The sequence below is a fragment of the Lagenorhynchus albirostris genome, chromosome 9 (assembly GCF_949774975.1).
Source record: "Lagenorhynchus albirostris chromosome 9, mLagAlb1.1, whole genome shotgun sequence".
NCBI lineage: Eukaryota > Metazoa > Chordata > Mammalia > Artiodactyla > Delphinidae > Lagenorhynchus > Lagenorhynchus albirostris.
In genome coordinates, this window is record NC_083103.1 from 78,913,705 (window position 1) to 78,937,401 (window position 23,697).

Sequence of the window (23,697 nt, forward strand, 5' to 3'; positions counted from 1 at the left end):
ATTATTGCATAACATATTTAGGAGTATTGCTGAATTCTTGGAGTTTCACCTGAATTTCCCTTATTGTACCCTTCAAATTATGCCTTGTATGTGTTATCTTCTGTGTTTTGCTATTCTGAGGTTGTATAATTCAGAAGTAAAGCAGGGGTTGATATTCTTAAATTCACTGGCAAATCTTCTATTTTACTATTTACAGATGAATGGGAAAATAATTTCTGAATCACAGAACAGAGAAGAGAGCTGATTTTATGCTAATTTTGTTAGAATTTAAATAATAAATATTCTTGTAATTTGGCTTTTTAAGGCAGATGATACTATCAAGATTGCAGAGGCTCTTTTATCTGACTTGTCAGGATTTCGATCTTTCCATCGAAGTGCTGAAGATCTCTTAGACCAGTTTAAACTATATGAACAAGAACAATTTGATGATTGGTCCAGGGATATTCAATCTGGCTTGTCTGATTCCAAATCCGGTTTGTGGTAAGTATAAGTATACTAAACGGTGAAATCTACACAAGAATCTTTTTTCTTGTGTTATTAATCCAAATGACAAGGTGTAATTAATCATCTCTACTCCTCTCTCCTTTCTCCAAACTTGCTGATGCTTTTAGAATTTTTTTTTTTGTTTAGGTTTTTTTTTTTTTTTTTTTGAGGTACGCGGGCCTTTCACCGTTGTGGCCTCTCCCACTGCGGAGCACAGGCCCCGGACGCGCAGGCTCAGCGGCCATGGCCCATGGGCCCAGCTGCCCCACGGCATGTGGGATCCTCCCGGACCGGGGCACGAACCCACGTCCCCTGCATCGGCAGGTGGACTCTCAACCACTGCGCCACCTGGGAAGCCCTTGTTTAGGTTTTTGTTTTTGCGGTATGCAGGCCTCTCACTTTTGTGGCTTCTGCACTGGCAGGTGGACTCTCAACCACTGTGCCACCAGGGAAGCCAGTTTAGGTTTTGATGATCAACTTTTAAGTCATTAAGGTTGGAAACTTTGACTGCCTTCCTTTGGCTTCTCATATCTATTCCCCAGAACTGCAGATTCTTATTTTGGAATTAGGCTTTCATGCTCCCATGTTTTTTTGTTACTGGTATACATATGTTTTCCTACCTTTTTACATTAATATTATATACCCCCCGTACATATTGTAAACTAAAATTTTGTTATTTTTAAGCTCCTTGAGATGAAGAATATTTCTTCATGTTGTCCAACATAATAAGGATTTGGTAAATATTTATTAAGCTATATTGAATGTAATTTAATAGGTTAACCTAATTATTCCAATGGGTATTTAAAATGAATGGCCTAGAAAAACCATTGTTTATTTGTTCAGGTCAACTTTCCCCATTATATTATTGTCTGTAGTTTTAGAAACTTGCCATGTTTTAGTTTTTAGAAACTTGTTACTTTTTAAAAGTAACTTTGGCCATAATATGAAATTCTGTTTGTTTTCCCTATACTGCTGCAATGAATAATTAGGCCAAAAGTGGTAGCTTCCTAAACTGAATGAATAATTTTTTTTCTTTTATCTTGCATTTTGGTTTTGGAAGAAGAATGAAAGAACCAAAGGTGATAAGGCATAATGATTATAACTTTATGTCATTTAACTCTTTCCCTTTCTACCCTGAACCTAAAATACTAGAGATGATCCACCGCCCCCCCGCCCCCCCCCCCCCCCAAAAAAAGTAAAGAGTTCTATAGTCAATTAATTTTGGAGAATTGGCACGTTTATCACTATGGCTCTGGTGGAGATCCACTGTGTAAGACAGAGTACCGAAAGGACTGAGATCTGCAGTCAAAAAAGCTGTTTAACTTTATTCAACCTATTTTTTTCTCATTTGGTGATGAAACTTCTGACTCTCACTTTTTTTGGGGTAAAACCCATCATTGTTGCATAGAATCAAGAGTGTTTTGGAACACATTTCAGGATATGCTGGTATGTAGAAACTAATTGTGAATATTGGTTTCAAATAAAGGCAAAAAGTGTCACTGTTACAATTTTCTGATAGGCTTTATGTTCTTATAGGACAGTTTGGGCTAAATTATTATTTTAAGACATTTTAAAGTATCTGCTTTTTATTATGCTTTGTTTTATGCATTATTAAGTAGGCTGAATAGATTTGTTCTTTGCTTTTCAGTAACTTACTTTCGAAAACCTGCAAGTTCTCCTAATTGTGAAAGTGATTTGAAAGAAAGCATTATATAATATACATGATCTTGAAAGAAGGGTCATGAAAACATAATGCTTTTAATTTCCCACAGCATTTTCACAGTCCATGGAGACTTGAGTGCCCCAATGTAAAATTTGCTATTGTGGCTTTTAGAAGAAACACAAAGAAAAGACACTCTTTACATAGTGAAAGGAAGAGTAGACGAATGAAACATTTGAATATCTCTACTCCTAGTATTTTGATGTTATTTATTATTGATCCTTTAATGGGAGTATTAAAGAACCAAGTAGGCTGACTAAAAATCTAAGATACCTTTTAGAAAATGAATAAAAGCCTTTTCTCTTTATGATGGATTTGATGTCTATTTTGAGTCTTAGCTGAAGGTTAAGAGATTGATTTTTCTGACTTCAAAAGCTGCTTGGTTGAAATATCGATATGATGGTATATTTTGGATATTGTAGTTTGCTATCAAGGTCTGAATTGTGAAATACTGTGTGAAAAAAATATAACTTGAAAACTATAATTAAAATCTTATTTTTACTTTCAGTTAATAGTTTTTACAACTTCTCTGTAAGTATAAAATTATGTTTTTCGTCAAAAGAGTGAGAACATGAAATTTAAAAAGTTATTTATTTTGTATTGTAGTATTGAGGCTAATAGTCACATTATGGAGTTGGATCCTAATGATGGATCATTAAAAGTGCATTATTCAGATCGGTTGGTGATTCTTCAGAGAGAAGTTCGTCAGCTTTCTGCACTTGGCTTTGTTATTCCTGCAAAAATACAGCAAGTTGCAAACATTGCACAGAAATTCTGCAAGCAAGCAATTATTCTGAAACAAGTAAGAAATGATATTTTTGAAAACATGGCTATTCTGAGTTCATTACATTAGAGTATTTTAAGGGCTTTGCTTTCTGCTTTTGATTTTGTTAGGCTACTAGAATAGCACAATTAAGTCTTGTGAAGTTACGGTTTGCTAAATGACTGCATTACAAAATTTACTTTGTAATCCCCTATATGGGACTTTTATTGATTTGAGGGATTACTGTTACTGCTTTTCATTCTAAAGTCATTTAGAAAAATAGAATATTATTTTCTCTTTTATTCTTCTTTTATGTTACTAGATCTTAAAGGCCTTTCTAATTAAGGGCCTCTGTCTGCCTTCTAGGGGCATATTCTTAGAAAATTACTGAGCTGATGGACTGGTCTTTGTGTTCATTTCCTTGGTCTACCTGAAGCACACTGCCATCAAATCATTTACCTGTTTAAAACCATTTTTCTTTTTTTACATCTTTATTAGAGTATAATTGCTTTACAATGGTGTGTTAGTTTCTGCTTTACAACAAAGTGAATCAGTTATACATATGCTCCCATATCTCTTCCCTCTTGCGTCTCCCTCCCTCCCACCCTCCCTATCCCACCCCTCTGGGTGGTCACAAAGCACAGAGATGATCTGCCTGTGCTATGCAGCTGCTTCCCACTAGCTACCTATTTTACGTTTGGTAGTGTATATATGTCCATGCCACTCTCTCATTTTGTCACAGCTTACCCTTCCCCCTCCCCATATCCTCAAGTCCATTCTCTAGTAGGTCTGTGTCTTTATTCCTGTCTTACCCCTAGATTCTTCATGACATTTTCTTTTTTCTAAAATTCCATATATATGTGTTAGTATACGGTATTTGTCTTTCTCTTTCTGACTTACTTCGCTCTGTATGACAGACTTTAGGTCCATCCACCTCTTTACAAATAGCTCAATTTCGTTTCTTTTTATGGCTGAGTAATATTCCATTGTATATATGTGCCACATCTTCTTTATCCATTCATCCGATGATGGACACTTAAGTTGTTTCCACCTCCAGGCTATTGTAAATAGAGCTACAATGAACATTTTGGTACATGACTCTTTTTGAATTATGGTTTTCTCAGGGTATATGCCCAGTAGTGGGATTGCTGGGTCATATGGTAATTCTATTTGTAGTTTTTTAAGGAACCTCCATACTGTTCTCCATAGTGGCTGTACCAATACACATTCCCACCAGCAGTGCAAGAGTGTTCCCTTTTCTCCACACCCTCTCCAGCATTTATTCTTTCTAGATTTTTTGATGATGGCCATTCTGACTGGTGTGAGATGATATCTCATTGTAGTTTTGATTTGCATTTCTCTAATGATTAATGATGTTGAGCATTCTTTCATGTTTGTTGGCAGTCTGTATATCTTCTTTGGAGAAATGTCTATTTAGGTCTTCAGCCCATTTTTGAATTGGGTTGTTTGTTTTTTTGTTATTGAGCTGCATGAGCTGCTTGTAAATTTTGGAGATTAATCCTTTGTCAGTTGCTTCATTTGCAAATATTTTCTCCATTCTGAGGGTTGTCTTTTGGTCTTGTTTATGGTTTCCTTTGCTGTGCAAAAGCTTTGAAGTTTCATTTGGTCCCATTTGTTTATTTTTGTTTTTATTTCCATTTCTCTAGGAGATGGGTCAAAAAGGATATTGCTGTGATTTATGTCATAGAGTGTTCTGCCTATGTTTTCCTCTAAGAGTTTGATAGTTTCTGGCCTTACATTTAGGTCTTTAATCCATTTTGAGCTTATTTTTGTGTATGGTGTTAGGGAGTGATCTAATCTCAAACTTTTACATGTACCTGTCCACTTTTCCCAGCACCACTTATTCAAGAGGCTGTCCTTTCTCCACTGTACATTCCTGCCTCCTTTATCAAAGATAAGGTGACCATATGTGCGTGGGTTTATCTCTGTGCTTTCAATCCTGTTCCATTGATCTATCTTTCTGTTTCTGTGCCAGTACATACTGTCTTGATTACTGTAGCTTTGTAGTATAGTCTGAAGTCAGGGAGCCTGATTCCTCCAGCCCGTGTTTCTTTCTCAAGATTGCTTTGGCTATTCGGGGTCTTTTGTGTTTCCATACAAATTGTGAAATTTTTTGTTCTATTTCTGTGAAAAATACCATTGGTAATTTGATAGGGATTGCATTGAATCTGTAGATTGCTTTGGGTAGTAGAGTCATTTTCACAATGTTGATTCTTCTAATCCAAGAACATGGTATATCTCTCCATCTATTTGTATCATCTTTAATTTCTTTCATCAGTGTTTTATAATTTTCTGCATACAGGTCTTTTGTCTCTGTAGGTAGGTTTATTCCTAGATATTTTATTCTTTTTGTTGCAATGGTAAATGGAGTGTTTTCTTGATTTCACTTTCAGATTTTTCATCATTAGTGTATAGGAATGCCAGAGATTTCTGTGCATTAATTTTGTATCCTGCTACTTTACCAAATTCATTGATTAGCTCTAGTACTTTTCTGGTAGCATATTTAGGATTCTCTATGTATAGTATCATGTCATCTGCAAACAGTGACAACTTTACTTCTTATTTTCCGGTTTGGATTCATTTCCTTTTTTTCACTGATTGCTGTGGCTAAAACTTTCAAAACTATGTTCAATAAGAGTGGTGAGAGTGGGCAACCTTGTCTTGTTCCTGATCTTAGTGGAAATGCTTTCAGTTTTTCACCATTGACGATGATGTTGGCTGTGGGCTTGTCATATATGGCCTTTATTATGTTGAGGAAAGTTCCCTCTATGCCTACTTTCTGCAGGGTTTTTATCATAAATGGGTGTTGAATTTTGTCAAAAGCTTTCTCTGCATCTGTTGAGATGAACATATGGTTTTTCTCCTTCAATTTGTTAATATGGTGTATCACGTTGATTGATTTGAGAATATTGAAGAATCCTTACATTCCTGGAATAAACCCCACTTGGTCATGGTGTATGATCCTTTTAATGGGCTGTTGGATTCTGTTTGCTAGTATTTTGTTGAGGATTTTTGCATCTATGTTCATCAGTGATATTGACCTGTAATTTTCTCTCTTTGTGACATCCTTGTCTGGTTATTGTATCAGGGTGATGGTGGCCTCATAGAATGAGTTTGGGAGTGTTCCTCTCTCTGCTATATTTTGGAAGAGTTTGAGACGGATAGGTGTTAGCTCTTCTCTAAATGTTTGATAGAATTCGCCTGTGAAGCCGTCTGGTCCTAGGCTTTTGTTTGTTGGAAGATTTTTAATCACAGTTTCAATTTCAGTGCTTGTGATTGGTCTGTTCATATTTTCTATTTCTTCCTGAGTCACTCTTGGCAGGTTGTGCATTTCTAAGAATTTGTCCATTTCTTCCAGGTTGTCCACTTTATTGGCGTAGAGTTGCTTGTAGTAATCTCTCATGATGTTTTGTATTTCTGCAGTGTCAGTTGAAACTTCTCCTTTTTCATTTCTAATTCTATTGATTTGAGTCTTCTCCCTTTTTTTCTTGATGAGTCTGGCTAATGGTTTATCTGTTTTGTTTATCTTCTCAAAGAACCAACTTTTAGTTTTATTGATCTTTGCTATTGTTTCCTTCATTTCTTTTTCATTTATTTCTGATCTGATCTTTATGATTTCTTTCCTTCTGCTAACTTTGGGTTTTTTTTTGGTTCTTCTTTCTCTAATTGCTTTAGGTGCAAGGTTAGGTTATTTATTTGAGATGTTTTCTGTTTCTTAAGGTAGGGTTGTATTGCTGTAAACTTCCCTTTTAGAACTGCTTTTGCTGTATCCCATAGGTTTTGGGTCGTCATGTCTCCATTGTCATTTGTTTCCAGGTATCTTTTTATTTCCTCTTTGATTTCTTCAGTGATCACTTCGTTATTAAGTAGTGTATTGTTTAGCCTCCATGTGTTTGTATTTTTTACAGATCTTTTCCTGTAATTAATATCTGGTCTCATAGCGTTGTGGTCGGAAACGATACTTGATACAATTTCAATTTTCTTAAATTTACCAAGGCTTGAGTTGTGTCCCAAGATATGGTCTATCCTGGAGAATGTTCCATGAGCACTTGAGAAAAATGTGTATTCTGTTGTTTTTGGATGGAATGTCCTATAAATATCAATTAAGTCCATCTTGTTTAATGTATCATTTAAAGCTTGTGTTTCCTTATTTATTTTCATTTTGGATGATCTGTCCATTGGTGAAAGTGGGGTGTTAAAGTCCCCTACTATGAATGTGTTACTGTCGATTTCCCCTTTTATGGCTGTTAGTATTTGCCTTATGTATTGAGGTGCTCGTATGTTGGGTGCATAAATATTTACAATTGTTATATCTTCTTCTTGGATTGATCCCTTGATCATTATGTAGTGTCCTTCTTTGTCTCTTCTAATGGTCTTTATTTTCAAGTCTATTTTGTTTGATATGAGAATTACTACTCCAGCTTTCTTTTGGTTTCCATTTGCATGGAATATGTTTTTCCATCCCCGCACTTGCAGTCTGTATGTGTCTCTAGGTCTGAAGTGGGTGTCTTGTAGACAGCATATATATGGGTCTTGTTTTTGTTTCCCTTCAGCCAATCTTTTGGTGGGAGCATTTAGTCCATTTACATTTAAAGTAATTATCGATATGTATGTTCCTATTCCCATTTTCTTAATTGTTTTGGGTTCGTTATTGTAGATCTTTTCCTACTCTTGTGTTTCTTGCCTAGAGAAGTTCCTTTAGCATTTGTTGTAAAGCTGGTTTGGTGGTGCGGAACTCTCTCAGCTTTTGGTTGTCTGTAAGGTTTTAATTTTTCCATCAAATCTGAATGAGATCCTTGCTGGGTAGAGTAATCTTGGTTGCAGGTTTTTCTCCTTCATCACTTTAAATATGTCCTGCCAGTCCCTTCTGGCTTGCAGAGTTTCTGCTGAAAAATCAGCTGTTAACCTTATGGGGATTCCCTTGTGTGTTATTTGTTGTTTTTCCCTTGCTGCTTTTAATATGTTTTCTTTGTATTTAATTTTTGACAGTTTGATTAATATGTGTCTTGGCGTGTTTCTCCTTGGATTTACCCTGTATGGGACTCTCTGTGCTTCCTGGACTTGATTAACTATTTTCTTTCCCATATTAGGGAAGTTTTCAACTATAATCTCTTCAAATATTTTCTCAGTCCCTTTCTTTTTCTCTTCTTCTTCTGGAACCCCTGTAGTTCGAATGTTGGTGCGTTTAATGTTGTCCCAGAAGTCTCTGAGACTGTCCTTAGTTCTTTTCATTCTTTTTTCTTTATTCTGCTCTGCAGTAGTTATTTCCACTATTTTATCTTCCAGGTCACTTATCCGTTCTTCTGCATCAGTTATTCTGCTATTGATCCCATCTAGAGTATTTTTAATTTCATTTATTGTGTTGTTCATCGTTGCTTGTTTCATCTTTAGTTCTTCTAGGTCCTTGTTAAATGTTTCTTGCATTTTGTCTATTCTATTTCCAGGATTTTGGATCATCTTTACTATCATTATTCTGAACTACTTTTTCAGGTAGACTGCCAATTTCCTCCTCATTTGTTAGGTCTGGTGGGTTTTTATCTTGCTCCTTCATCTGCTGTGTGTTTTTCTGTCTTCTCATTTTGCTTATCTTACTGTGTTTGGGGTCTCCTTTTTGCAGCCTGCAGGTTTGTGGTTCCCGTTGTTTTTGGTGTCTGTCCCCAGTGGCTAAAGTTGGTTCACACTGGGTTGTGTAGTCTTCCTGGTGGAGGGGACTAGTGCCTGTGTTCTGGTGGATGAGGCTGGATCTTGTCTTTCTGGTGGGAAAGTCCACGTCTGTTGGTGTGTTTTGGGGTGTCTGTGGACTTATGATTTTAGGCAGCCTCTCTGCTAATGGGTGTGGTTGTGTTCCTGTCTTGCTAGTTGTTTGGCATAGGGTGTCCAGCACTGTAGCTTGCTGGTCGTTGAGTGAAGCTGGGTGCTGGTGTTGAGATGGAGATCTCTGGGAGATTTTCGCTGTTTCATATTATGTGGAGCTGGGAGGTCTCTTGTGGACCAGTGTCCTGAAGTTGGCTTTCCCACCTCAGAGGAACAGCACTGACTCCTGGCTGTAGCACCAAGAGCCTTTCATCCACACGTCTCAGAATAAAAGGGAGAAAAAGTAGAAAGAAAGAAAGAAAGAACGAAAGAAAGGAAAGAAAGAAAGGAGGGAGGGAGGGAGGGAGGAAGGAAGGTGGGAGGGAAGGAAGGAACGAAAGAAATAAAGAAGATAAAATAAAGTAAGGTAAAATAAAATAAAGTTATTAAAATAAAAAATAATTATTAAGAAAAAAAATTTTTTTAAAGAAAAAAAAAAAACGGACGGATAGGACCCTAGGACAAATGGTTGAATCAAAGCTATACAGACAAAATCTCACACAGAAGCATACACGTACACACACACAAAAAGAGGAAAAGGGGAAAAAATAAATCTTGCTCTCAAAGTCCACGTCCTTAATTTGGGATGATTCATTGTCTATTCATGTATTCCACAGATGCAGGGTACATCAAGTTGATTGTGGAGCTTTAATCCGCTGCTTCTGAGGCTGCTGGGAGAGATTTCCCTTTCTCTTCTTTGTTCTCACAGCTCCCGGAGCTCAGCTTTGGATTTGGCCCCGCCTCTGTGTGCAGGTCGCAGGAGGGCGTCTGTTCTTAGCTCAGACAGGACAGGGTTCAAGGAGCAGCTGCTTCGGGGACTCTGGCTCACTCAGGCCGGGGGTGGGGGTGGGAGGGAGCGGTAAGGAGTGCGGGGCAAGCCTGTGGCGGCAGAGGCTGGCGTAACGTTGCACCAGCCTGAGGTGCGCTGTGCGTTCTCCCAGGGAAGTTGTTCCTGGATCCCGGGACCCTGGCAGTGGCGGGCTGCACAGTCTCCCCGGAAGGGGGGTGTGGATAGTGACCTGTTCTCTGGGGTCCGCGCTTTTAGCTGAGGCTCGCGCCCGTCTCTGGAGCTCCTTTAAGTAGCGCTCTTAATCCCCTCTCCTCGCGCACTGGGAAACAAAGAGGGAAGAAAAAGTCTCTTGCCTCTTTGGCAGGTCCAGACTTTTCCCCGGACTCCCTTCTGGCTAGCCGTGGTGCACTAACCCCCTGCAGGCTGTGTTCATGCCACCAACGCCAGTCCTCTCCCTGCCTCTGACCGAAGCCCGAGCCTCAGCTCCCAGCCCCGCCCGCCCCGGCGGGTGAGCAGACAAGCCTCTCGGGCTGGTGAGTGCCGGTCGGCACCGATCCTCTGTGCGGGAATCTCCCCGCTTTGCCTTCCGCACCCCTGTTGCTGTGCTCTCCTCCTTGGCCTCGAAGCTCACCCCTCCGCCTCCCGCAGTCTCCGCCCACGAAGGGGCTTCCTAGTGTGTGGAAACCTTTCCTCCTTCACAGCTCCCTCCTACTGGTGCAGGTCCCGTTCCTATCCTTTTGTCTCTGTTTATTCTTTTTTCTTTTGCCCTACCCAGGTACATGGGGACTTTCTTGCCTTTTGGGAGGTCTGAGGTCTTCTGCCAGCGTTCAGTAGGTGTTCTGTAGGAGTTGTTCCACGTGTAGATGTATTTCTGGTGCATATGCTGGATCTTTCTGGAGAGTCCAGGGCAGGCACAAGGCAGTCTGGTGGCTTGAACAGTATTGGAGTGAGTCAGAACCAACTATTATTACCTCATTGTCTCTCTCCTTAGCATGTATGCAACACCCTTCTTAATCATACCCTAGCTGACCTTACTGATTGTGGTCTTCACTCCCTATACCTTCCCTCTCATGCTGCACCCTGTGCTTTAGTAATATGAAACTTGGTTCCTCTCTGAACTTGTCATTATGCACTGATACCTCTTCCCTCTGATTGAAGAACTCCAAGTTATCCTTTAATTCCCAACTCACTTTAATTGTTGCGTCTTCTTTTAATTGATTGTTCCTTATTTTGTGTGCAGTGTGAAAATCACTCTTAGAACACTTTTATGTAGTATTGGAGTTTTATATTTTTTCTCTCATTTGATTAATAGATCTCAGAGGGCAGGAACAGTATCTTGTGAGTATTTGGTTTCTCATTCTTTCATCCAATAAAGATTCTTTGAGCACTTGTACTGCCAGGCACAGTGTAGTGAGGATATAAAAATGAATATATTACTGCCACACTCTGGTACAGGGTTTCTCAGCCTTGGTACTTTTGGACCACTTCTTTTTTGTGGGGGATGTCCTGTGCATTGTAGGATGTTTAGCAGCATCCCTGGCCAGTAGCACGTACCTAGTCCTGACAATCAAAAATATCTCCAGACATTGCCAAATGTCCCCTTGGGTGCAAATCAGCCATGGTTGAGAACCACTGGTCTAGTGGGAGAAAGCAAACTAAACATTGAGTTCTCGTTAAATATCAGGGCTTCTGGTAGATACTGTATTTATGTTATTTCAATTACCCCCACCCCCATTTTTCACTGATCTAATTGGGGATCAGATTTGTAACATAGTTTTCCCAGTACTACACAGCTAGTAAGTTATGAAGTTAGGATTTAATACCAAGTCTCCCTGACTCCAAAGCCCATATTTATTCCATTACAATTCATATAGTGATGACAGATAGTCAACAAGTAGATACAGTGTTTAATGAATACTATATTGTAGATAGATGTTCAGAAAGTCCTGTGAAAGCATAGAGGTGGGAATTTTCAATTATTTTCCTGGGTAGGGTAGAGATAGTATCAGATAAATCTTTACAGAGGAATGATGTTTAATGTGAGTTTGAAAGAGCATACATATGTTTTCTCAAGAGCACAAGGTAGTGTGAGTGATCATTTCAGATAGAGGGACTATATATTCCAAAGCAGAGAGGCTTGCTGACTTCTCTATCCTAAGCATTTAGTCTAACAAAATAAAAGCTCAAAAGATGCTTGAATGATCATATAGTATTTGTATTTACCCCTGGAAGAGCAACTGGGAGAATGTATTGTGTATACCTTTACTTATGAGCACACATTTAGTTAGAGTGGGGGCTATGAAGTAGGATGTTGGATAGAAAACAGTATGGCCACATTGCTATAATTTTATGTATTATTTTGTTTCTAGTTTTCCTGATTGGGCTTTTTCTGGGACTACTGTTGTGGTACAGAACAAATAGAGTGGTTATTCCCCACGAAATAAAGTATATTTTTATGCATACTAGTGGAAAGAAGTGACTTGCTATAAAATTAGTTAAGAAACATTTTTAAGCACCTGCTCTGTGCCAAGAATTTTTGACATGCTAGGGATATAAAAATTAAGACAGTCTTCTTAAAGTCCTTAATTAAACTCACTCCACGGTGTCCACTTGATCTTCTTCCCTGAACCTGTCCTTTTTCCCTGACAGAGTTGGCAGTGTCCTCTTTTGTCCACCATGGTACCTTGTAGGTATCTCTATTTTTTGATTGATTGATTAATTCAATGAATGACGTTTACTGAGTGACACTATTACGGGACGTAGATAGCAAATGCATGAATAATACAGTGTTAGGTAGTGATAAGCACATATTTGAAGAAAATGAAAACAGTAATAGGACTGTGACAAATACTGCTATTTTATACAGAATGGCCAGGGGAGGCCTTAATGAAAATGTAATATTTGAGAAGAGACATGGCATAAAATGAGTGAAAGAACCACGCAGATATCTGGAGGAAGACTGTTGCAGGCAGAGGGAATGAATGACTTTCAGAGTTTCTTAGGGAAGACTCTAGAGTTAGGTAAACAGCAAGGAGGCCAATTTCACTGCAGTGCAATTAGGGAGGGGTTTGTGCGGGGCTAAAGGCCAGTTTATGTATAATGTGCCAAGGTAAGGATTTTAGAGTTGGATTTCATTCTTAAGTGTGTTGGGAAACCATTGGAAGGTTTCAGGTAAGAATTTTAGGATTTTACATTTTATTCTCAAATATTTTGGGGAGTCATTTGAAAGTTTTGAATAGGCTAAAGGTATGATACTATTTACGTTTAAGAAAGGACTATTCTGGATACTCTGAATGCTTTGAATAGACCATAGGGCCACAGTTGGAAACAGACCAGTTCTGATACCGTTGCACTGGTCTTGCCAGGAGTTGAGGGTGCTTGAATGGGGTGGGATTGATGGAGGTGGGTGAAGTGGTTGAATTCAATATATGTTTTGAAGGCACAGTCAATAGACTTCTACTCGTGTGGAATGTGAGAGAAGCGTTAAGGACAACTCAAAAGTTTTTTTTGGTCTGAGAAATGGGTAAATCATTGTGTTATATACTGACGAAGGAACAGGTTCTTAGAGTTGCAAGAATAAGTTCACTTTTTTAGCACTTTAACATGCTTTACTGGTTTCCTTTGTGTTCCCTATGAGGCTGTGAACTTCTTGATTCCAGGGACTAGGTTTTATAGTCTTTGTTTAATCACCCACCAGAACATGACTTGGCAGATTATAGGAACTCAGCACATACTTACACTTGCTGCTTTTGTATGTTAATACATGCGTAAGTGCTCTATTGGAGATGCAAAACTAATTTTTTGCTAAATTTTATAATTGAGAAGAGTTAATATTTCCATTCAAATAATTAAAAATGAAAAATTTAAAATTAAGTTGCTATTTATTATTAATTATTCCTAATTGGAATTTTACTTTGTAGGTGGCACATTTTTACAATTCTATCGATCAACAAATGATTCAAAGTCAGAGACCAATGATGTTACAATCTGCCTTAGCGTTTGAACAGATAATTAAGGTAAATGGACTTTTTATGCTATTATAATTAGATTTTACATGTGAAGTGTTTCTTATTTCTTAGTTTTTTCGTATACCCTTCAGCTTAACACAGCCATTGATCTAAGGCTTTATTTTGCTCCCCAGTGACTTCCTTCAGTCTTAACAAGTAACATTTTTTACAACTGTAGATTTAAACAGTTATAATGTTTCACATATTTTGGTGCTGATTTTGATCAATTGAATTTATATATATATATTTATATATATGTAGTACAGTAAGTCCCCTACATATGAACCTTCAAGTTGCGAACTTTCAGAGATGTGAACGTGCGTTCCATCAACATCAGGCATGAGTGAAACTGCAGCTTGCCTTCCGGCTCCTGTTGCTGATGATCCTTCAGCTCTACCATCTCCCACCCCTTCTGCCTCCTCCAGTCAGTAACTCTTCTTGTCTGATCACTCGATGCCAGCCCCTTTATGCCAGCTGTTGTACTGTACTAATGTACTTTTCAAGGTACTGTACTGCTAAGATTAAAAACGTTTTTTTAATTTTTTGTGTCTGGTTTTATGTATTATTTGTGTGAAAGGTATTATAAGCATATTACAGTACAGTACAATATAGCCGATTGTGTTAGTTGGGTACCTAGGCTAACTTTTTTGGATTTGCAAACAAATTGGACTTATGAATGTGCTCTCAGAATGGAACTCGTTCGTATGTAGGGGACTTACTGTATACAAACTTGTATGCTATTATATTTACTTATTCACTGAAGTGCGAGGTCCTTATATACAAGACTCTTTAGTGCTTTTCCATCATCTCCTGATTTTATAATTTAAGTTTTATTTGCTCTTTATCTATGCTTATTTAAATATCCACACATATGAAATTAGGAAAACCCACACTAGTTTTTAAACTGTTAGTATGTGACTGCTCACTTTTTGAAATAAACATTTTTAGTCTTCAGAGACATGAAATATTTTAAAAGATAAGTAGAAGAGGGATATACCCATTAATTCTTCTTTTATTTAAAGTGGATAGCTAGTTGTGTCATGGTTCTCAAGACCACCCCCAGGTTCTGTGATTTACTAGGAGGACTCATAGGCCTCAGGGTATAGTTGTACTCACAGATGATTTACTTATGATTTATTACAGTGAGAGGAGGCAAAGCAAAGTCAGCAAAGGAAAAGGTACATGGGGTGAAATCCTGGGGAAACCAGGTGCAAGCTTTCAAGAGTCCTTTCCCAGTGTAATCACCCAGGGCATGCTTAATTTCTCCAGCAAGAAGTAGCACATGTGAAATATTGCTTTACTAGGAAAGATCATTGGCCAGGCTTTTATCGGGAACTGGTCATGTAGGTATCTTCTGCCTTAATATGTACCAAAATTCCAGATTCCCAGAAGACAATCAAGTGTTCAGCATAAACCATATTGTTTAGGTACAGTGAGCCACTCTTAAAAATTAGAGTGGTGGGAACTCTTCCAAAATCCAAGTTCTCAGATGCCAGCTAAGGGCCAATCTTTTAAGCAGACCTTTTAAGGGATAACAGTCAGACCTACTAAGATAACTTTTTAATGCACACTAGTTCTCAGGCTTAAAATTTACTAGAAGTTATATAATTCATATTATAGATGTTATTAAATTTTTTTTCTTATTGCCAGAGCTCAATATGAGTTTATGATGGAAAATTTCAAAAATATAGGTAAACAGAAAGAACAAATGTTTTATGATTGTACTACTAAGAGTTGGCCATTCTTAATAGTGTATATGTCATTTGAAACTTTTTTTTCTGTGCATGTTTACAAGTGTACTTTTTGAAAACGGGTTAATACTTTATTATTTTTAAACTTTTTCACCTAATAGATAATGTTTTAAATCAGAGTGTTCAGAGCCCTTTCTTCTGTAATAAATGTATTCAAAATTACATCTGTTGATATTTCTAAAGAGGAAGCTTATTTTGAGAAATTGGGTTGCGAGAAGTAAATAATTATATTTAACATATGTTAAATGAGACATAGTAGGGGACAAAAACTAAGATAGGAGGAGAAGGAACACTAAAGTTCTTAATACTCCCCTGGCCACTCTCTATATTGGAGAGCAGGAACTCTTAATTTATTTATTTTTATACACTAGTAATACAACAGTAAGTAGTGTGTAGTAATTATTCAGTAAATTTTTTTGAACTGATTCACAGAGTATTTTATTGAATTTATTATAATTGTTTAGTTTCGTTCATTCATCACCTGTTTATAGAGGGTCACAATATGCCAGAGACTTGCTATGCCTTAATATATACCAGTTCAAGTGAAGTATAGAAACCTCACTTGTAGTTAGGTCTCTTTATCCTCTTCATTTTTATATATTTGTCTTAAATATTTAGTAACCTTTACATACATGAAACACTGCATCAGATGGGGTTTGCTTCAATCATCAAATATGATTTAAGAAACTCATGAGAAGGATAGTTTATTTTTTATTTACGTTTTCCACATCCCAATGTTCTTTTTTCCTTTCTAAAGTTCCACGCTTTTTTAAAAAAATCATTTCTTTCTTATTGAGAAAACTTCCTTTAGCCATACTTTTAAGAGTAGGTTTGCTAGTGACAGATTCTCTTAGTTTTTGTTTAAGAATGTTTTTATTTTCCCTCATTCCTGAAGGATAGTTTCACCAGATATATAATTCATGGTTGACAGTTGTTGTCTATTTTCTTTTTTTTTTAGAGAAATTGTTTCTAAGTTACTTTATTTTTTTAATGTTTCATTTATTTTATTTTATTTATTTATTTTTGGCTGCATTGGGTTTTCCTTGCTGCACATGGGCTTTCTTCTAGTTGCGGCGAGTGGGGGCTGCTCTTTGTTGTGGTGCGTGAGCTTCTCATTGCGGTGGCTTCTCTTGTTGTGGAGCATGGGCTCTAGGCTCATGGGCTTCAGTAGTTGTGGCTCATGGGCTCTAGAGTGCAGGGTCAGTAGTTGTGGTGCATGGGCTTCGTTGCTCCATGGCATGTGGGATCTTCCCGGACCAGGACTCGAACACGGGTCCCCTGCATTGGCAGGTGGATTCTTAACCACTGTGCCTCCAGGGAAGCCCAACAGTTGTTTTCTTTTAGCACTTTAAAATGTTGTTCCACTTCCTCCTGGCCCTCATGGTTTCAGCTGAGAAATCCACTGCCATTCAAATTTGCATTCCTTTCTAAGTGATGCGTTGTTTCTTTCTGAAACAGTGAGGTACAGCTTGAAGACAGGGTGAGTGTATATGTTAAAATTTCTGCTGGGCTCTGCAGATACTATCCTGACAAAAATGGAACACTGACTTGCACTGCTTCCTTTTCAGATGAGTGGAGTTGAAGTTTAGTGACCCCTTTTCCCCTACTGACACCTTCCCATGAAAGTGGGACATCAATTGGCAGTGTCTTGTTGCCTCCAAGTAGAGTGTAAGCGTAGCTCCCTTCTAAGCTCTGTTGACATGATTGGGAGGATGTGGAGGGCTGATTCACACTGCTCTGTTGCAGCGTAATGGGGGTAGAGGCTCAGCTCTCTGTTAAGCCCCACTGACATAAGCAGGGGATGGAAGATCAGCTCACTTCCTGGTCCCAATGAAACTGAAGAAGGGGGTGGGTTTCTATTGGTGTTAAGTTGGAGTAGGGTGCGTATTGCTAAAAAGGTTTTCTGTCATTAGGCCACTGTTTTTCTGGTCCTGTGGACAGAGGGAACAGGCTTCTTCTGGAGGTTTTTTGTCTGTCCCTGGGGGTGGTTCCAGGTTGGAGGCTTCTCCAGCATACTGTCTGGGATATAAGGGAGACATTAAGGAAACACAGGTGTGTTGTTCCTCAATTCCCAAGGTTTCTAGGCTGTCCACCTTCTTATTTCTATCTTTTAGTATTCCTATGCTTGTTTGTTGTGTTATGTCCAGGGTATTTTAGTTGTAAGAGGGAGAACTTGGAAGGAATGGGGCTACTCGGTTCTCGGCAGAATGCCTTATCATTTATAAAATGGAAAAAACTATTGTGTGCTCTTTTATTGCACGTCAATATTAGGGATAATTGGACTAATGATGTAGAATATTGAATCTTTTCAAAAAAAGAAATGTGTTAAATACTAAATGTCATTTGTTGTACCTTAGAATTCAAAAGTAGGAAGTGGGGGAAAGTCACAGATTACTTGGAATAATCCTAAAGAATTAGAAGGCTACATCCAAAAACTCCAAAATGCTGCTGAACGACTTGCCACTGAAAATAGAAGACTGAGAAAATGGCACATTACATTTTGCGAAAAGGTATATTTTATTTATAAAATTTAATAAGCTATGAATAGTATTATTTAAAAAGTAATTAGGTTATAATTTTAAATAACTTCCTATTTGGAAATAATTTGAGACTTTAAGTTGCAAAAATAGTTTAAAGAGTTCACACTTGCCCTTCACCCAGCTTTCCCTATTGTCATCAACTTATGTAACCATAGTACATTTATCAAAACTAGGAAATAAACTGTTTTGAATTTTATAACTTTTTCCACTGATGTCCTTTTTCCTTTTGAGTGTCCAATCCAGGATCCCACCTTGCATTTAAATGTTGAGGCTCTGTAGTCTCCTACTCCTCAGTCTTACCTTGTTTTTCATGACCTTGATACTTTTGATGAGTACTGGTCAGTTATTTTGTAATGTCTCTTTTTTTTTTTTTTTTTTTTTTTGTGGTACACAGGCCTCTCACTGTTGTGGCCTCTCCCGTTGCGGAGCACAGGCTCTGGAAGCGCAGGCTCAGCGGCCATGGCTCACTGGCCCAGCCGCTCCGCGGCATGTGGGATCTTCCCGGACCGGGGCACGAACCCGTGTCCCCTGCATCGGCAGGTGGACTCTCAACCACTGTGCCACCACGGAAGCCCCTGTAATGTCTCTTGATTTGGTTTTATATGATGCTTTCTCATTTTAGATTGAGATTATACAATTTTGGTAGGAATACCACAGAAGTGATATTTTGCCTTTCTCAGTACATTGATTAGGTATTGATATGTCTTATTATAGGTTGAGTTAACCTTTATCACTCGGGTAACGTAGTACCTGTCAAGATTTTCTACTGAAATTATTATGTTCTAATTTTTAATAGGTGGTAGTTCTTATGGACATTGATTTGCTTCGGCAGCAACAGCGGTGGAAAGATGGATTACAAGAATTAAGAACTGGCTTAGCAAGTGTAGAAGCACAGGTAAAGTGTGTTTTACTTTGTGTCTACACTTTGTAATATGACCTTTTCAGAATGTGAATATATGAATTGATGAAAAGTTCATAAAGGTTATCTGTAAATCTTTACTAATGAATTCCTCATAAATTTAGAATTTGACTGAATTATAGATAAAGACCATAAATTAGCAATGCATTTACGTTTAAAAATATGTTTCTGTTTGTCTTACGGAATTCCAGATCCCTCAATTTAGACTTTGTAAATAGTTTCTCTGACATGGTGCTAAAATATCTATCATTTGTTAGTTTTCTTTTAGGTGATTGTTACGTCTGTTGTGACAAAGTTAAGTTTAGGCAGAAGCCTAATGACTGAAATAACTCTGTTTCAGAATTTTTTCTTTTTTTTTGGGTAAAATGTCAGTTCCACATGCATTTTGATATGAGATGATCTGTACAAAAGTAGTTTGCACAGAGTCTACCTAGTAGGTCATAAAGGGATCTTAGTGGAATATGAGGTAAGTATCTTAAACATTTACATATATTTTTCAGCTCTTAGAACTTCAAGAAAAAAATAAAAATGAAAGTATTAGAATTGATATGTTTATGGTTATATGGAAGCAAAAAAGTATGTAAACTATACTGTGCATTCTTTTGTTTTAAATGTATCATGTTTTTAAATGTGCAATGGATTATTTAGGGAGTGAAGGGAATAGAAGAGTTATACTTGATGGGAATTTTTGAAAAAGGACTAAGAAATTTACAAAATAAACTATTGTTCCTGTTATTGTTGTTGTTTTAATAGGATCATAAAATAAAGTCCATATGTAAAATGCATTTACTATTAACTTGATTTTTAAAATTTTTCTGATCTTTTTGTGTACTATTTATAAGCACGAAGATTAGAGATTTTCATATTTGACTTTATATATACAAGTAGCAATTAAGGAATTACATATTTTAAGATATTTAAGATGAGGGTTTTTTTGCTTATAATTTTACCAAATGTGATATGAAAGCATTAAATGAAAACCCATTCTACCACCTAATTATTAAATAAAAAATGTGAATATAACATATTAGGGATTCCAAGCAAGTGACATGCATGCGTGGAAACAGCACTGGAATCATCAACTGTACAAAGCTCTGGAACATCAGTATCAGATGGGCTTAGAAGCACTTAATGAGAATCTGCCAGAAATAAATATAGACTTAACATACAAGTAAGATTTTTTAAACTAATTTTCAATCTATACTTTTCCAATAATTTATATGTTAAAGTTATTTATTTGCTTTCAGACAAGGACGATTACAATTCAAGCCTCCTTTTGAAGAAATTCGGGCTAAATATTATAGAGAAATGAAGAGATTCATCGGCATTCCTAATCAGTTTAAGGGAGTGGGTGAGGCAGGAGATGAATCTATTTTTTCTATTATGATTGATAGAAATGCAAGTGGATTTCTGACTATTTTCAGCAAAGCAGAAGATCTATTTAGGAGATTGTCAGCTGTTTTACATCAACATAAGGTATGGAACATGTAATTTTCTGTCCTACTGTAATATTCATCTGATTGATTGAATTAGTATTAAATGTACAAATCAACAAATTATCTTGTGTGGCATAAAGTAAAAATATGCAAGCCAGAGAGCCAAAGTTTAGAATTCATATACAATCTAGGTTTATGCTATAGATGAGAAAAATGTTACCCTAAATTTTTTTTCTCTCTTTTTGAAGATTGAGAAGCTAGTTTCTCTTTCTTTTCTTTTTTTGAATGTTGTATCAACTTGGAATTTGACGTGACTCTGTTGTGTCATTTTTAATTCCTTTCAGGAAAATATATCCTTTTCTTTATTCTTTGGATTGAGAGCAATCCATGGAGGGAAGCCCTCAACGTTAATGAAATTGAGATGATTTAATTTCTTACTTTTGTTAAGGTGCATCATACTAACTCTCCAGAGATAAACCCCTATTGCATTTATTGCTCGTTTGATTGATCCTGAGGCATATGACTGAGAATTCATCAAGTTTCTTAACTGCCGCTGCAGTGCTTCTTCTGCATTTTATTTTTCTGGAATTAATTGAATCTGGATACTTTCGGATTTGTTGCCTATAGTAGCTCTTGGCTTTGCAGAAGTGATTCTGTTTTTGACACATCAAACTTGAGAATCTAAAGAAAAGTTTTTTGCAGTCTCTTCAAAAAAGTTTTATGATCAGTATATTTTTATGTATTTTTTTTTTCCTGTTCATTCTTTAGGCTATGTGATAATGATTACATTTATATACTTAAACTGAAATTTATTTGAAACCTCACATTTGCCCCTTTTTATTGTTTTTAATAGTTGGACTCTAATCTTTTAAATGGTAACTTATTCTATTTTTTTAATAATATGTTTTCCATTTATACAGGAATGGATTGTAATTGGGCAAGTTGATATGGAAGCTCTAGTGGAAAAGCATCTTTCTACAGTACATGATTGGGAGAAAAATTTTAAAGCACTGAAAATAAAAGGGAAAGAAGTAGAACGACTTCCAAGGTATGATACAGAAGTTAAAGTAGTACTTATGTATCATAGCAGTTCTTGCCATGGGATAGTATGGGTACTCTTCATTTAGTGGTACTGAAGTCCAGTCATCGGTCTTACCTCCTCTAGCGCTCAGCTATGACACTTGAGAATCATCTGAGTAGAGAATTGCTGAGACTAAGAAAACCTCTTCTAGAGGTTCGGCTGGCTGAGACCTAGTTGGATAGGACAGACTGGGGGAAGAGGCTTCTTTCCAGATCTGGTGTGAGGATCTAATATTTGATGTGCACGGGCACAGTCTAAGAATGGTAAGAATCTACTACTGAGAGCATACTGGAGGACATTTGACTCCAATTTTGTATGGCTCTGCCCCCTTTCAAAATGCCCTGGGAGGCACACAAGATAGTGCTGCCTCTGGGTATTGCCCTAAATGTGGAGGAGACCTTCTGAGGGGCATTTCATAACCCAGAATATCCCCTTCACTGTCTGGAATTCCGATCACTGAAACCATTCTATGCAATAAGCCCTGGGAAGGAAGGAAGGGCCTTGTTTAATTGTGTATATATTACCTATAAAGTATAATATCACTTTTATTAATCCATTTGTTCTTTCTTTCAATAACTATTTGGTGCTCATTTACAATATGCAAAACCTTGTCCTGTGGGAGTAGAAAGATGAAGACAGAGTTCCTGAGATGAATTTGCTTGCTCTCTCGTAGTGCAATAAGACAAGTATGTTTGATGATTAAGTCAAGTACACGCAGGCATTGAGAGAGTGGACTCTGGAGGTAGATGGCTCTTACTAGCTGCATGAGTTTGACAGTCATTTCAACCCTGTGAACCTCCATTTCCTCAGCTTTAAAGCAATTACAACTATATTATTTATCTCAGTGTTTTGCCGATTAAATGAGTAATTTGCATGTAAATTAATGGTAGAGGTTAAGTTCTCAATAAATGCTAGTTGTTATTAATTGTTATTAATACTAGATAGAATAATCTATATTCCATATTAGAGACTGGACTAAAGGCTATGGAGATTTACAGGATGATATCCCATCCATTTGTGGCAAAATCAGGGAAAGCTTCATTAAGATAGAAATAGTTGAACTAGGATTTTGATGGGTAGAAATGAGAATTGGAGGTTAAAGCAGAGTCTCTCAGGAGAGGGATTTATATACTGAAAACAGAAGTTGGTTAATTGAGAATTTGATTAGGGTTAATGTTTTATTAGGGACTAGAGGAGATATTTCTGGAAAGGAGTAGATAAAGTACAGATTTGGGAGAGTCTTACATTCTAAAACAGGGAATTTGGATGTTATTCGTGTTAGAATGATTAGTTGTTGAAGGTTTCTAAACAGAAGCGTGTTAGTACCAAAGCTATACATTAGGAATGTTAATCTGGAAATAGAGTTGTATGGTGGAATCAAGAGATCCTGGAGGAAGAGAGGTTCGTCTGTCTTCATCCAGAAACCCAGTAATAATTAATTGAATCAAGTTGTTGGTATTCAAAATGTGGAGGAGGAAATATTATGAGGTATTAAGGGGTCTTACTTTTGAAGGAAGATGAGGGATGAGGAATAGAGAAGAGACAAATGGCTTGAAGGTTTGAACTTGGATGACTAGGATAATGATAGTGCCATTAATGTTACTTTGAAGTAAGGAAAAGTCAGTGTTTTTGTAATGTTTGAACATGAGATTTCTCTGTTGGATACTCTATTTGAGCCCATTTTTGTTTGACTTTATGCTGTTACCTGACTGCCCAAGACCTCTACTGCTGCTACTGCTATTTGTTTGTCCTTTTCTATAGACGGGGTTTCTATTTATACTTCCCTGCCAAAGCTAAACAAAACAAAAAGAATGCCTGTCCTACATGCCATATTTCATTTTTCTGTTTCTTGCTTATAAGTTAACATGTATTCATCTAAGCTAATACACACATATATATACACACAGATAATTATTTTATGGGTACTTTTGGGAAATATGCTGTAAGATTAGAAAATCCATATCCTGAGGATGTATTTCAGATACTGCAGTAAGGATATACCTTTTGGGTAGGCCATCTATGTCCATCCCATTCTGTCTATGGCTGAATGGAGCCTCAATTGCACATTAACAATATTTTCAATTGAAAGGTGAACATTAGTCTTGTCCACAAGATTCAGTGTGTACAACTCTGCTGTAATCATATCACTTTATGTATTAATTCATTAGTAAAATATGGTATAATGTTTTTAGGTTTACCAAAATCATCTATTTTCATATATCAAATGTTAGAAATTTAGACATTTTGTGTCAGGATTTCAAAAATCAAATAACTTCATGTATAAGACAAATTGACTCTTAGGTTTTGGTGGTTAAGAACTGGAGTTTAAACCT

General features: G+C 37.1%; 1 protein-coding gene across 2 annotated transcripts in view; it reads left to right on the top strand.

The window, feature by feature from the left end:
• DYNC2H1 (dynein cytoplasmic 2 heavy chain 1) overlaps positions 1–23,697 on the top strand; it is a 372,064-nt gene that overhangs the window by 19,201 nt on the left and 329,166 nt on the right. For both annotated transcript variants that reach the window (XM_060157926.1, XM_060157925.1), the window contains exons 11-18: positions 305–480; positions 2,810–3,005; positions 13,551–13,646; positions 17,746–17,898; positions 18,725–18,823; positions 19,879–20,018; positions 20,095–20,323; positions 21,204–21,331. In XM_060157926.1, coding sequence (XP_060013909.1) covers positions 305–480; positions 2,810–3,005; positions 13,551–13,646; positions 17,746–17,898; positions 18,725–18,823; positions 19,879–20,018; positions 20,095–20,323; positions 21,204–21,331 — 1,217 coding nt within the window. The remainder of the gene's footprint in view (positions 1–304; positions 481–2,809; positions 3,006–13,550; positions 13,647–17,745; positions 17,899–18,724; positions 18,824–19,878; positions 20,019–20,094; positions 20,324–21,203; positions 21,332–23,697) is intronic.